The sequence below is a fragment of the Lithobates pipiens genome, unplaced genomic scaffold (assembly GCF_037356315.1).
Source record: "Lithobates pipiens isolate NorthernLeopardFrog02 unplaced genomic scaffold, aLitPip1_a1.2 Scaffold_30, whole genome shotgun sequence".
Classification (NCBI taxonomy): domain Eukaryota; kingdom Metazoa; phylum Chordata; class Amphibia; order Anura; family Ranidae; genus Lithobates; species Lithobates pipiens.
Genome location: NW_027507791.1, coordinates 111,806,374 through 111,823,250, shown reverse-complemented (window position 1 = coordinate 111,823,250; position 16,877 = coordinate 111,806,374). Strand labels below are relative to the sequence as shown.

General features: G+C 39.8%; 1 protein-coding gene across 6 annotated transcripts in view; it reads right to left on the bottom strand.

Moving 5' to 3' along the window:
* Positions 1–16,877, bottom strand: part of MEIS2 (Meis homeobox 2) — a 199,073-nt gene that overhangs the window by 165,942 nt on the left and 16,254 nt on the right. For all 6 annotated transcript variants that reach the window (XM_077464762.1, XM_077464763.1, XM_077464760.1 and 3 more), the window contains exon 7: positions 1,969–2,083. In XM_077464762.1, the coding sequence (XP_077320888.1) occupies positions 1,969–2,083 (115 nt within the window). The remainder of the gene's footprint in view (positions 1–1,968; positions 2,084–16,877) is intronic.

Genomic DNA, 16,877 nt, shown 5'->3' with positions numbered 1-16,877 from the left:
CAGAGCTTCCCCTCATTTCAGATCTACCACTTAGATTTAGAGTGACTGCACTTCCCATTGCACTTTCAGAGCACTCTCAAGTGCACTTGCAGTGCAAAGTGGATTTGCCTTTTGTAAATAACCCCCAGTATTCCTAGTGAAGGGATCACTGAATTACATTTCTAACTTGTATCTTCTCACAGTTTGCTGGTAAAATCTTCTATGTATGATACTAAAGGAGGCCCACAACTTCATCCTGTGTACAAAAATCTATAGCATTTAAGGCCTGAGAGATGGCAGACAACATACTGATGGGAAGTTCCACACACACAACAGCCAATGGTATGGTCTGACCGAGTAAACGGCTTCCATACACATCACTATATCACTGAGAAGTTCACAATGTACACAGAGCTATATAGCAACCCAGCTAACACATTCCACACAATCCATGCAGCCCCATAGAACACACAGACCTTTATGTATTAACACAAAGAGTCATGTTATGAAGTAACGCCTAGCAACCCTTCAGAAACCATCCGTCTACAGTCTGCAAAACTTCCACATAAAGAGTGTTGTAGATAATCATTATAGATCTGTCTCGCAGTGGTGCGACAAATAGCAGAAGAATTATTTTGCAGAATCGTCTCAAAGATGCAACACCATGGGGGAGATTTACTAAAGCTGGTGCACACAGAATCTGGTGCAGTTGCGCATTGTAACCAATCAGATTCCAGGTTTTATTGTTAAAGCTTAGCTGAGCAAGCTGAAGTTAGAAGCTGATTGGTTACTATGCACAACTCCACTAGATTTTGTGTGCACTGATTTTAGTAAATCGACCCCAAAAATGGTATGTGTATGGAAGAGGTCTTATTTACCTCTACTTTCCTGATCACCAATACAGTGGTATTTCTTTAGAAATTTGTTGCAACAATTGCGTCAGACAGTAAAAGTGTCAGAAATAAGAAATACATACATTTGTCAAACACACCAGTACTAACAATGAAAATGGGTTTCATGAACTTGGAACAAGGCCTCTGACTACATCCACACTGCCAGAAATATGTTGCAAATGCCTTATTGAATCGCCTTCTCTATCTAGCTGATTGATAAAGGCTGCTGCACATGGCTGTCTTTCACAAGACTCTACGAAACAAAGGCCAGAGACATCTGAATGCAGCCCCTTAGTCAGCTTAGAAAAAGCAACCTGAAATTCAGTATTAATTATATAAAGACTTGTGTGTATTTTAGTTATTGCAGCTTGTAGACTGTCTATTTTATTAAACAACCAAAAGAGACTCTAATGCTAGAAATTAAAGGGAATGCAATACAATGAAGGTAAAAAGAAATTGACAGCACCAAGAACTGGTGAAACACCCTTACCATAAGAATCCAGAGAGGAACATAAGCATTTCATAATACCATTACCAGACAGACCCAACAAATAGGATTGTTAGCAGCATGCTTCTTATGCCATCTGACTCTGAAAGTCAAGGCATGTCAACTAGAGCAATGTTTATGTGTTGTACAAGGGTTTGAACCCCATACGCCATATGCTTTATCAATGGATTTACATTACAGCCAAGCATCTAAAGGACAGACGTCTTAACTGTATCTAATACAGCAAACACAAGGATGTTATACTTATGAATCTAATATGAATCTAATTTTGGTTCTTGGTATATGGGGTTGTTTAGGGATAAAACTTCTGACATGTTGTGGTGTTATAGAAATCATTATAACCAAGTCACACTATATATTATATATATATATTTCATAGACACATTTTAACAAAAAATATTTTTAACTATGGCTAAACTTTCCTTTCTTGCTTCAAACACTACAAACGTATTTGAAGCAACAATCAAGCTGTCAGGTGTAATTCAAGTACTGTATATTGCTGAACTGCTAATGAAGGTAAGATGACTTTCCTGGTGTACGAATGAATGTATTATGGACAATAGTTGTTATATTTAAAGTGAGTCCTACCTTGTTCACTGCTGTTGTCCCCACTCTGTGAAGCATGGCCACCACTGGAGGGTCCCGGCGTTCCAGCAGAATGCGTGGATACTGCATCATCGTGATCTCGCCATGAGGCAGGATTCTGATGTTAGCCCCGATCAGAAAAGAGGACAGCCATAAAAAAATTGAAAAGGAAAGTTAGGTAATGAAAATGACCCGTCAGCAAGAAAGTCCTGCTTCAGCACATGGAAACACCAACATATAAATACAAATTCTTCTCATTCCATCCAGTGTTATTTTTATTTGTATTTATGATGAGTAGCTGTTATTGTATGTTGTACTAACCAGAGGTGTGTATAATTGTTTTGCTTTTTCTCAGTCTAACAAGGAACATTGTTGACTTGATCATTTATATGGACGTCTGCACAAATGCTAGAACCACGTTCATTATTCTGCTTTTTTTCTCAAATGTGTGCTGCTAATATGTTATATTTGACAATATGTTAATTAGCTGCACACACGTTGCACATCACCCTGACTCATCTGCATACTAGAGATTCATAAAATGAAAACTGAGCATTCGACATGTAAAAAAAGAATACACAAAAAGCACCACCAAAACACCATATATGAACCGCATCAGTGTTTTGGCAGATCCATGAATATCATTGAGATCTGAATTTTATGACTCAAATAGTGCACAACGAATGTCAGCTTCAGGATGTGATGTATTTTAGCAATATTATTACTAACACAATTCTTCATATCAGGCTAAAATTTCTACTATGGTACATTTTTAAAGACAAAGGGGTTGATTTACTACAGGCAAATAGACTGTGTACCTTGCATAGTACAATTACACTCTGCAAGAGCAGTTGCTCCAGAGCTTAGAAAATGAGCAGAAGCTCTGCCGACTTCCATCATCCAATCACGCGCAAGCAAAAATGATTTTGTTCAATTTTCCTTGCATATGATTGAGTATTCTTTGTAAAGTGAAGTGTTACCTCATTTACTAAGCTCTGGAACCATTGCATTTGCAGAGTACAACTGCACTTTGCAATTGCACAGTCTATTTGCCTTTAGTAAATGAACCCCAAAGTGTAGAATAAAATAGATAAAAGTCTCTTTCTTGCATTGTACCATACACTGCTCCCTGCTACTCTGAACAAAATAAACTTATGGGGCAGTTTTGCTTTCCTAAAGAGTATAATCTTTATGCCATTCTGTCCTTTTAAGTTAAAGGAGAAGTCAAGCCAAAGCTTTTTTGGCTGGGCTTCTCCTATGGATCACAGGACTGCAATTCGTTTTGCACTCCTGTGACCCGTTTTCAGCAGAGAGTGGACAGAAGTCTGTTCTCTGCTGACGTCACGGATATCAGTCCACGCACCGCATCATCCCGACAATGGAAGTCTGGATCTGACAGGTGCCTGGACTGATACCCTTCGCAGCCTCTCAGTGAGCCTGAGACAGCCACTCTGACCCCCCCAGCTCAGCGTTCCAATGAGGGAGCTGAGCATGCTCTCTGCTCACGAAGCTGTGAAAACCGAGTGATCGCCAATGGTCGATCACTCAGTTTTCAGTGCAGAGGCGCTGGGGGGCAGATGCTGCATCCACCTAGGTAAGTATAAATCTAAAAAAAAAGGAAACCCATACTTCTCATTTAAAGTACAGATATAGGCAAAACCTTTTTTTTCATTTTGGATAGAGCAAGGGAGGGTTAAAACCAGGGTGGATTTGGTTTAAATCAAGTTTTAAATCATGAGTTAAATCACTAGTAAAAAGGCTTGATTTAAATCATAATTTTTAAAGAGCAACTGTCATCTCTGTCCCGCAGCGGCTCCTCCTCTGACCCGCTGTTGACTCACGACAATCCCATTCACTTTAATGGGACAGCTGGTGATGTTGCAGTGGCACAACACAACAAGGTGAGGGACGTGGTGGCTGCAGGTGAGTGGGTGCCCGCTAACAGGCACTGCCATGATGGATCTGAAATGACAGGTGCTCTTTAAATGTAAGGACTTATTCTTGCTGGTAGTTAGAAAATTTATAATAATAAGCTGTCAGGTTAGTAAAATCGTGATATCAAAACCAATTCAATCATACAGTTTGTAGTGTACATAGATTTGCAAAACCATGGGATAAAGGAATATCCCGGAACTTTGTTTTATCTCATGGTTACTGTGAAACTGTATGAATGCATCAAAGCAGTGCATGTTATCTCAGCTTGCAGAACCAAAAATGTAAATATTACAGAATATACAGTCTCATGCTACATAACTAAGCTCCATTTTATGTAGAATAAACTAAATTATTAATGTATCTTAAATAGAAAACTATCTTTAGATTTTTACTCCAAATGCGTTTTATTAAATCTGATTTAAATAAAAAAAAAAAAGATTTTTTTTAAAAAATGTCATTTTTATCCACCCTGGTTAAAACCCCATAGCCAAACAGTACCTGAAAAAGTCCCTTAGGGTCACCAGAGCTAGTGTCCCCATTGGAAGATTTCCCCTCTATTACTTTTCGGGGACAACCCAAAATTTGGGATTTTCTTTTACTTTCACTTTCAATGATAATGGTAAACAGGACAAACAGAGAGGGTGAATCTCCTGAAAAGGGGCAATAAAAATAGACAGCAATAAAAGCTGAAAAGCATTCTAATACCTCTGCACTCTGTCCAAAACGAAAAAAAAAATCTTTGTCTTTAGTTATACTTTAAAGTGTAATCCCACTTTTGTTTAAGCTGAACTCTGGGCAGACATAAAGGACACAAATGAATGATGCTCTACATTCATAATATATTTTTAAATGTAGCTTTTTATTGCAAGCAATGTAAGTTCCTGAATTTTGACAGGGCAAAAGCCTCTTGCAGTACCCTTTACAAAAGAACTCAGACCTGGAGAGGGATAAACAGCACAAGGAGGCAACCAGTTGTGCTACATATGCTACCAAGGGACATGCCGATAGAAGGAAAGAGCAGAGTGACAGAGAAATTTAATTATCGGTCAGCTGCTTCTCCTTTCACTGTCCAATCACAGGCTATGGTCAGGACAAGGCCTAGTGTTAAAGCAGACCTTTTTCCTGAAAGACAATGTGGGTCTACCTGGCTCCAGCAACTATCACAGTTGGATATTTTTATTTTTTTAAGTGCACTTCTCCCTTTCTCTCCTAGGCAAGAATGACATTGCACACATGTACACAGACGTGCTGAAGTGCTTCGCTGGGCTTTGGGACAGGTTTCCATGCGAAAGTGCGCAAGAATGGCGCAGTGAAAGGGGGCTGGAACCACTTTTCCTGTACATGCATAAGCATAGCTGGGAGTGTCTGCAGTTGTGCCGCAAAGCTCTGCCAGGCCTTGAAGGTCACGCAGAGCACTTTGGCACATCTGTGCATGTGCCAGTCAATCAAAAAGTGGTGGCCACTATCAAGGGGCCTGAAGTTCCTCTAAAGTTAACTGCAGCAAAGAAAATAAAGACTCTTGCCCTGCCGGTCAGGGCTGTGCTGTGACAGACATGTGCAAAACTCAAGACTGGATAGACAGAAATATTTGGTTAGTAGGTAAAACAGCTCTCATCTTTATTTCAAAATGTTTGCCTGGGGATTCAGCTTTACTAATCCCGATGGGAAGGTCCCTGTGCAGTAACTTGGAAACCCAGAAGTGGGTGCAGGAAGTAGGAAAGTGGGACATATGTGTGTAAGCTACAATTCAAATGGTATACAGCAGAGAGGACTTTGTAATGAAGTTGCAAAAAATAAAGACTGCAGCTCAAAATGTGCAATTAATCTGCAGAATTCTTTACATAAGGCTTGTTTTACGTATTGTTTTCTTGTTTTTAAAGAAGTCTCATTTTAGACTTTCTCTGTCCACTCTTGCTGGGTATATGGGCAACCACGAACTTCTCTCCTGATAATTATCTGCTCATGATATTATTTGGGTGGGATGAAAGATTCAATTTTCAAACGGGTGGCATCGGTGTATAAGCAGCTCTTAAATGATCACATTTATTGTCTTTTACACAATATCAGCAGTTGGCATCTGTATGGACCTCCCATATCTGTCAGATTTATCCACATCTCTGAATGGTCAAATCTGTTCCAGACTGGGCTGTCCACCACCAAGAGAGAGAACTTTTACTCAGCCTGATTTGCACATGTTCAGGCAGCTTTAAAAAGTCTTGCGCTTATATTAAGACAACTCATTAGCTACAACATAGACCTTGCAGTGCCTCTCAAGGGCCATTTGGCAATGGGCTAGCCAGATGGCAGTGACTCCTGCTGTTCAACATATGACGTCACAGGGATGAAGAAAGTAAGGCAGATGCTGTACTCAGGCTGACAGAAGGAATTTTCAGAATTTCAGATTTACAGTAACTGCTCATCTCTCTCTTAGATTTAACATTCCTCGTTGCAAAGCGCTACTGAGCATACACTATGAAACTTTCAATCTAAAATGACTATGCACTGCGGAAATGACTGATAAGACAAGCCTAGAGGAAGTTTCAAAGATAAATTGCCTGTCTTCACAGTTTGAGGGCCAACATCCCCTGCTGTTCATATGCACAGCCAAATGAGTATCTACTGATGAGACTGGAGAGACTCTGACCACAAAACAGAACACCAACACTGTATCTTGTATGATAATACCAGCAGGGCTGCCATCAGAGGGGGACAGCCCATACATATGTTAGGGCCCCAAGGGGCCCAGGCGGCAGACCCCAACCAATCAGTTGTTGTGCGGGCAGTCGGCATTCTGCAACTGTTGGTGAGGGCCCGCCACTTCTAGTTTTGCCTGTCCTATCATCACAGCGGATCTCTTGCCTGAGTTCTCAGCTACAGAGAGATAAATACCATGTTGGGAGGCTGAAACTGTCTGGTGAAGAAAGTGAGCTGACGGGCACAGGCAAGTGGAGTGAAGGGGGAGGAGCTCTCCACTGTCCCATGTCAGGAGAGGAGTAGTGGAGACACGTGAAGGGAGCAGTGGCAGCCGGTGCTCAATATTGTGCGAGGTCGGCAAACAAGCCTGCTTCCTCACTCGCACTGCCGCCAAGCCAGCCTCCTCTGCGTGTGATGGACGGGAAGGCAGCTTTACCTTAGGAAATTATGAGGATCCAGTGTGGGGCTTCTTCTCCTTGCTCCAGCCAAGGAAAAGCCGAGGCTTTGCCACCTGGCCGAACAATCTTGCTTCTCCTCCCGCTCGAACAGGAAGTGGGTCCTGAGACACGATTGGCCAGGAGTCCTAAGAGTCCCTGGCCCATCGGGTCTCCGGACCCGCTTCCTGATTGGCTGGGAGGAGAATCAGGAAGACAATAGCGAATATTAATTTGCTATTGTCACACAATTGGGTAAGCTCAGGGCACAGTGCTGTGCACCACGAGCCCACGCTTTTTAAAGCCAATTAGAGCCTCTAATCATGTGCTTCCAAAAAAAAAAAAACATTGAAATCCATGCGTCCAGCGCCCCACATGGTGATTAGGGGCCAGGCGCATTGATTAGGAGGGCGGTGCCCCTGCGCCTCTTATGGAAGGGAGCCAGGCAGGCTGTAAGTACCAAGGCTGAAAGGAAAACCACACCAGTTGAGTGGAAATTGCAGGACAACTTCCTAGCTGCCACGGGGCTTCTAATCTATGTAGTAGGGATGGTGCAGACACAAGGGACACTGATATGGTCACTTATACCTGGCAGGTAGGTAGTAGGACTCTCCTGCAATCCTTTGCTTCTGTCAGTAGTAGATACTGTATTAAGGAATCTTAATTTTATTTCTCTTGATTGTTGATGAGAAAAATAAACATACTGATTTATTTGTTCCTGCCTCAATCCTTCCTTTGCTCAATGCCTGGACCACATACTTTCATCACTGTGCTATGTTTTCTGCTGCACCATTGGTATGGTTCTATCCTCTTAGTCTTCTCCATAAACTTAGCAGAAATGTGTGCTCCAACTAGAACTATAAGCAGCACTTTTTTGTATTTCTTATTTTTCATTTTGTATAGAGTAAGGGTGGGTTATAGCCCCGTCAGTTTATTTTTTGCCATCTGTGTCCAATTGCAGAGATTCCCCTTCCTGACCCATAGCCAAACAGGAAGTCAGAGGAAATCTCTGCGAATAAAGGGAATGTTGCTCCCCCTCCCCCCCCCCCCAAGGCCCTCAGACCTAGTGTCTCCACTAGAAAATTTTAGGGTGGGTCTTAAAAAGGAAGGGGTGGGTCATATTTAAATTAGGGGGTGCACAAGTTTAGTCAGACCTAGGGCAGCACAAAACCTAAATACACCACTGCAGAACACACCTATCAGAGAAATGCTGGTAAAGGGAATACAATCTTAGAAAAATAGGCAATTATTGAGAATTAAGCAAAGAAAACTTGAATGAAGGTTGCATAGTGTGTGTAAGGCAATACAGTTATATAAATGAGTAAAACATATAATAGACTAGCTAATGCCATGGCAATTTTATATGATATAAATATGCCTGTAATCTAAATTGAAGCTACTGTGCAATGTGAGCTAACATACCCTGAGACAGATACAGCATCTCACAAAAGTGAATATGCCCCTCACATTTTTGTAAATATTTTATTATATATTTTCATGTGACAGCGCTGAAGAAATTACACTTTGTTACAATGTAAAGTAGTGAGTATACAGCTTGTATATCAGTGTAAATTTGCTGTCCCCTCAAAATAACTCAATACACTGGCAACAAAAGTGAGTACACCCCTAAGTGAAAATGTCCAAATTGGGCCCAAAGTGTCAATATTTTGTGTGGCCACAGTTATTTGCCAGCACTGCCTTAACCGTCTTGGGCATGGAGTTCACCAGAGCTTCACAGGTTGCCACTGGAGTCCTCTTCCACTCCTTCATGATGACATCACAGAGCTGGTGGATGTTAGAGACCTTGCGTTCCTCCACCTTCTGTTTGAGGATGCCCCACAGATGCTCAATAAGGTTTAGGTCTGAAGACATGCTTGGCCAGTCCATCACCTTTACCCTCAGCTTCTTTAGCAAGGCAGTGGGCATCTTGGAGGTGTGTTTGGGGTCGTTTTCATGTTGAGATACTGCCCTGTGGCCCAGTCTCTGAAGGGAGGGGATCATGCTCTGCTTCAGTATGTCACAGTACATGTTGGCATTCATGGTTCCCTCAATGAACTGTAGCTCTCCAGTGCCAGAAGCATTCATGCAGCCCCAGAACATGACACTCTCCACCACCATGCTTGACACCATCTGAACCAAGTACCTTTATCTTGGTCTCATCAGACCACAGGACATGGTTCCAGTAATCCCTGTTCTTAGTCTGCTTGTCTTCAGCAAACTGTTTGCGGAATTTCTTGTGCATCATCTTTAGAAGAGGCTCCCTTGGGACGACAGCCATGCAGACCAATTTGATACAGTGTGCAGTGTATGATCTGAGCACTGACAGGCTGACCCCCCATGTCTTCAACCTATGCAGCAATGCTGGCAGCACTCATTTGTCTATTTCCAAAAGACAACCTCAGGATATGACACTGAGCACATGCACTTAACTTCTTTGGTTGACCATGGCGAGGCCTGTTATGAGTAGAACCTGACCTGTTAAACCACTGTATGGTCTTGGTGACCTTGCTGTATCTCAGTTTCAGGGTCTTGGCAATCTTCTTATAGCTGGGCCATCTTTATGTAGAGCAACAATTCTTTTTTTTCAGATCCTCAGAGAGTTCTTTGCCATGAGGTGCCATGTTGAACTACCAGTGACCAGTATGGGAGAGTGAGAGCGATAACACCAAATTTAACACACCTGCTCCCCATTCACACCTGAGACCTTGATGCAATGAGTCACATGACACCGGGGAGGGAAAATGGCTAATTGGGCCCAATTTGAACATTTTCACTTAGGGGTGTACTCACTTTTGTTGCCAGCGGTTTAGACATTAATAGCTGTGCGTTGAGTTATTTTGATGGGACAGCAAAGTTATACTGTTATAAAAGTTGTACACTCACTACTTTACATTGTAGCAAAGTGTAATTTCTTCAATGTAGTCACATGAAAAGATATAATAAAATATTTACAAAAATGTGAGGGGTGTACTCCCTATTGTTTGATACTGTATATCACAGACCTGGCACTGTGAAAGGGCTGAAGGCTAGCCATACATGTATTGATTTCTCTATTAGAGAAAACAAATAGATTCCTCCACCCAAACCAAACAGCATGGATGGAGCAATTTCCATTGCCAGCTATTGTATTCAGGAAGCCGCAGCACCATCGGCTGCATGCAAACTCATACTGCAAGTACTTCTGAGAGGATACATTCACTGCTCGGCTGATGATTTCCTACCTGTCTCCTTTGACTTTTCAGACAAAGTTTTTTAAGCCAGGTGGTGCCAACAGGGCCACCTAGAGCACCAACATTTTGAGGGGGGAGGTATTGATTGTCAACCCTTATCCTATTTCATTGTAATGTAAAGCTATCAGGATGAAAAGATAAGTAATTAATCTTAAGCTTAACTAACAGTACACTTATTTATATAATACAAGGCAAACTGAATAAAGATGACAGCATGTAATCACTGGGGGCATAACATTGAAAGCCAATCCTCCATCTATTCTTTGTTGTCAAAGTTTTTCCGCTATATATAAAAAAAAAAAACAACTAGCGTAAATGAAGATAGGCAGCTTGATAAATACTAAGGTTACAATTAAAAATAATGCTTTCCTATGAAGGCTTATGCAGGCTTGTAATGCTCCCATGGTAAATACAGCCAGATAAACAATGGTTGGTGGTTGTAGAGGAATGCAATGTGTCACACGGCACATCTGATTGTGGTGAATTGCATTTCAAATAAACTAATATGTTGCAGTATGAATATCTTGTTGCCAAATATTGACAAGCTTGTGTTCTAAAAAAAAAATATTTATTTGGCGCAGACTTTTGTGGGATTTTTTTAAACATTTGGCACAATAGTCACACTGTCTTGCTAAAATCCTTCAACTTGTACAATTTTTGGTGGATTTCATAAATCAGTGTTTAATGCAAATAAACATAATTCATTAGCATTTCAGACATACATAATTTTCTTTAGGACACACAAATTCAAACTGCCTTTGACCTTATACTTTTATTAATTACCGTTAATGTTTCAGCCTCCGAGTAAGAACTAACTATATCCTATAACTTAAATTTATACAACATTCAAGTGAAAAAAATGCAATTAAACTGTAAATCATTCAATTGTATTTTTTTGGGCGGATACAAGGAGGCCCCATTCTAGATAATGAATTGTGTAGCTGGAAAGCAAGGTGGACGCATTCCTTAAACACTTGAAACAGCTGCCTTACTTGTCACCTGCATGCGCTAATAACCCAGGCTAATTAATACACTGTAACAACCATAGTCCCAGCTCCCACCCAGTGTGAATGCAGTCCTACACTCCCCTAATAATGCCAGCAAATAGGCCACAAAACTCCATGATAAGTATGACATCTGCTTCTGGAAAATGAAGGTAAATGATTACACCACTGGCAGTGTGCAGATTAATATTAGCTGCTTTGAAGACTTAGTTTAAGGACTTGTGTACTACTAACTACTGGACAGAGGAAGGTAGCATACAGCAAGACTGGATAACAAAGTAAAAGGTAACAAAGCGCCTAAAAGTACAGTAATAACAAGTTTTCCCTGCTGAAATGATCTGGCCTGGTCCTTGGATACGTGATGATGCTCTTTCTAAATTTTATTGGAAGCTTATTGCAAAGCAAGAGTTGAAAAATCATATGGGAAATTTCAGACACAGAGCACAAAGAACAGTGCTGTGCAGTAAGACCGTACCCAGACACATCAAGTGATTGTTGGCACTTTGTAGAAGTACCAAAACACAAACCACTAAGTATGTTTTGTGTCCATTTTTATGCACTGAGCAGGTATTTATGAGGCAAGCCATACCTCCAATAAACCATAGCAATTTTCTGGGAAATCCATTTTAATCAATTCTTGCCCAATAGAAGGATATTGGGCACAGGCCAAAATGTATATTGTATGTCCATGAGCAGTCTGTGCTAGAACTTAATAATAATTGATTGTCTATCAGCTAATATCTGATTGGTTGATTGGGTTCCTGCTGATTTCGTACTTTGTTATAAAATATTCTAATAAAAGTTACACTTGAAATTAACCCTTTGCTTTTTCTATGAAATAATTGTTGATGATACAGAGTTCTTGACCAGCATGGCTTGAAAACTGGAAACTTGCCATTAAAAACTGTGCTGGAAATAGCCTAGAAGATGCATGGTCATCAAAACAATAACAAAATAAAATAACGCACAATGAGACCCCTTCAACACAGGGAGGACAAAATGGGCTATCTCCCAGTACAAAAGTTGCGGGGGATGGGTGAGCACAGAATAATCCCATATACATACAGAGACAACAAATGAGCAAACATAGGTTAATTATTCTGTGCAGTGACAACAGCACAGAGCTGTGACTCTTCCCCCCTACAGAAAGAAAACTGGGATAATGGCATATACTTCATGTTATTCAAAATCCAAGAAAATGTATTTATAAATCACAGATGATACAGTATAAGTAAACAGAAATAGATAGACAGGCAGATGGATTCTACCTCTTCTTTTCCTGTGAACACAAGTATAACAGCAATAAATTAAACATAAATATAATACCCACAAAAGTGACTATGCAGCGTGCTTGTGGGTACATAGGCAGACATTCGACAGAAACCTTAATAATTCAGGCTACAAATGTGCCTTTCCTGCACCCATTTAATTGTATTAAAGAGCAGAGTTTCCAGGTGAAAAGCTGGGAATATTGAGCAGCCCAATACAAAGCGGATGAAAAAGACATCCAAGAAGCAAGGTCCCCTGGGAAGGCATTTTCTATTTGCCGGGCCGCAGCCCCGCAGCTGATAATGCAAGTTGTAATTAATATAAAAGCAGGAGACAATATGGGAAGAGCTTGTACTTGCACTGCCACAAGAGATCTCTGCGCCTAGAATGTGTTTCTCATTTACACAATAGTCTGCCCTGCAAAACCCGACTTTATCAGCAAACTCTCTCCCTGGGAAGGTTAAAACATCGATTTACTAACATCTCTGGATATTGCTAAAACTATAAAACGGCATATAGAGCTGCACTTCGTTTTTATTTTTATTTTTAAATAAGTTTATTAAATAACTCCTTTTAAAAATGATTCTGTATATATTTTTTTAGACAATAAAACAAAAAAAAAAAAAAATATATATATATATATATATATAATTTGCTGTTTATATGAAGAATGAACGTACGTACTATCAGTATGTTTACTTTAACAAAAGGTTTTCATTCTCGTTTTAATTTTAAGCACAAGACCACTGGGGAATACTACAGATTTATTGTTTCCCAAGAGACATATATCTCTGTCTGCATCCTATACAGTGTACTTGTATGTTGTATGCGTTCTAACAGGAACTATACGTTGCAAGGTCACAATAGTCTTGTAGGCCATGTCACTTCCACCCTCGTACCCCCTTTATCATCCTAGCAGAGAATCCAATAGGCACATTCTTCACAGCACAGCAAGGTCCATTGCTCACTAGATAAGAGTACTGGAGGAGCCTGGCATTGAGCACAGACTGTGACTTCTTGTAATTCTGTACAAACTATATTTTAAGAATGAAGAGGCCTTTGAAGTCAGTGATATCTAGGAGATGCATGGTTTTCATTTTCTGTTTTGCCTGCTCTTTTAGTGGCTACTATTTCAAAGATATACTAGTACACTACTCAGACATCATGTTTCCTCACATTTCATTTTATATGCATTTTACATACAAGTAAAATAAAGCATAGCATGGATATCATCTGATGTCATCAAAACACATTTTTATGTTAGGCTTAATGTACATGGGATGTTTTTACAACCTCTCCTGAACGATTTAACTTGACAGATAGTAACCCACGTTTAAAATGTCTGTTTTGCCGCTTTACGTTCTAGCCACGTTTGCGTTTAGAAGCGTTTAAAAAAAAAATTTTTTTTTTTTTTTAAATAGCCAAAAATGAAAAACGCTTGTAAATGAAACACGGCTAAACACAAGTTAGTGCGTTTAGCTGCGTTTGGTGCTTGAAATGCCTCTTAACACAGCTTCTAAACGCATTTTTTTTGGGGTCCAAAAAAGCCTCTAAACTCAACTGCCTAGAAACAACTATAAACGATCCTATGTACTGATGAGATAACATAGAGGAGAGTTCAGGGTTAACTGAAAAAAACTGCTCATAAACGTCCATTTAGCAGCAGCAGTGTACATGACAGGCAAAGGCCTTGCGAAATGACCAGCCATAGACGCCACAGAGCTGCTTTGTTGATAGTTGGAAATTGAGGCCTCGACTAAAAGTGAATTTTTAATCTTTTTAGTGGCATACTCCCTCACTGAGCTTTTCCTCCTGAGCACCAAACTTAGACTTAGTAATCATTTTTGAACTTTGCCCAGAGAACCTGTGCTCACTTCCATCTCTGACAGCGGAAATACTTTCTTAAACTGCCACTGCTGACTTCTAAGAAACTGCAAAGCATTTGTTAATAGCATGCTAACCTCCTGCTACCAGGCGCATCCTATGTGTATCTGAGCGCCAAATGGTTATAAAACTTTCACAGATTCACAATTGGTGTAGAGTTTCTAAAATATTTTTTGTATTTTAATTCTACATGACACAACAATGTTAAATAAGGCACAGAATATTAAAATACCCCACTTTGGCTCAATAGCCACACCACTCCAATTATTTTACTTTCATATACCATATATTGGTGAGGTAGAGTTAGTTTGCTACTTGGGAAAAAACTTGTTACAATTAGCTTTCAATGACTATTTATTTCTCATATTTATATAGCACCAACCTTTTAGCCAACGTTCACACCAGTGCGACTTATCATGCAATGGAACTGTTCAAATTGATGCGGTGCCACACCGATTTGTAACAGTAGTTCCCGCACTACTTTTGGTGATTTCAGGTGTGACTTGCATAAACAACTGAAGTTGTACCGATGTCAGCCAAATCGCACCTAAAGTCACACTGACATGCAACTTTGAAATCATGCGATTTCAAATGAAGTTGCAAGATTTCAAAGCCGCATTCAGTGTGAACCTAGACTTACCCAATGGGGTTGATTTATTAAAATAAATAAATACTGCTCACTCAGCAAAGCGAATGTTCAGTTTGTAAAGTACATGTTCACTAAGCTTAGTAAATAAAATATAGCCGTGTTCACTTTAATTATCCAATCATGTGCAAGATAAAATTTATTTCTAATTTCTGCTGCAGATAATTGCTTATTCGAAGTGAGTACAGTTTCACTTTATTTACTTTACTAGGTGATTATTCTCTACTCCCTTAGTAAAGGAGTCCTATTGCTTTACAGAGTATAGGGAATCATTTGCATCAATCCATATGCCTGTAGAAGTTACCAATCTAAAGTCCCAATCATACACAGCCTAGGACCAGATATGGTTGGAAGCCGATAACCATACCAGTATGTTTTCTTTTGATGTAGGACAAAAATGGAGCCCACAGTGTGGACCCACATAAACACAGAGAAAACATAGTGTATATGTTCTGCAGTTAGTCCCTGGTATAAAACAAAAGCAGGATTTCAGAGCTGTAAGCCTAGAATGTTAAGCACATAGCCGCCATGCTGCCCAAGACTTCCTACTGATCATATAGCCAACTTCAATTCCCTATTATACACAGAATCCAATGACATATCTGACACAAATTTCAACAGTTAGCTGCAATGACTCCAGATTCAGGCGATATAAGATTTAGCACTGGGATATTTCTGTGCAGTCTGTTATAATGAAAGAGATCACACAATGTTCCTATTCCTCATATGCAGAAAGTAATTGCCATCATATGCTCCTAGTATCATTTCCACCTCACATGCAGTGTAATTCCTGATACTCACAGTATGACTCCCATTAGATAACACACAGTAATGCCTACCATATACATTGCATCATTTCAACAGATTTACATGTGAGCAGACTTTCTGCAGCTGCTGTTATTTCTGGCAGGTCCCATTCAGAATAGATTGAGAATTCAGATTTTTATTTTTTTATTTTCTATAGAAAATGCCCATATCCTGATTAGGAAGTAAACAAATATCTACTAACCTGCGGATACGTTTACGCCTTTGTCAAATCACTACTATTCGCCATTCAACGTAATTCCACATATTTAAAAATACATTTGTTTTTATTTACTAAATGTCATTGTTAACCTCCCGGTGACACAGAAATATGAAATTATACTCATTACAGCTGAGACTCTTATTTACTATATATGATACTTAATGAGGGGTGACTAACTACAGCCCGCACCAACACATCCCTGAGATCGGAAAAGAAAATAATAGGGTAATACGCAAATGGACACTGATTTCAAGAAGAAAAAATGATATTGGATTTACCAAAATAGTCCATATGTAGCTGTCATAGGTTTCAGTTAAGTTGATCTATTCAGAAAACTGGAAAAAAAATGAGTGTTGCCCACAGTAACCTTACTTTTTTACAGATTACAAAAATGAAAGGCAAATGCTTCTATTTTATTATAATTTGCGCTTTCACTTTATCCAATGTCTATATAACTTAGCATAAAAAAAAAATGAAAAAAAAAAACAACTACGCAGCAAAAATTTTATCCATTCTCTTCATTGGTCAGTATTGATAATATAAAAGGCCTTCTAGATCAGATTCCAAATAACAGACCTGCCTAATGCACAGTTAACATAAGCTGGCCTGGAGCAAACGCCGGGGAATTTTGACAAGTCCAATTCTGTGTTTTAGCAAGCACCTAAATATACCATCTTCATACAGGAACTCACTCCAGCCTGGCATCATAGCCTAACACACTCCTGGAATGATTGAAATTATTCAACTAACAGATCTACAAACCCTGAAAGAACTGGAGATGTCCTACTT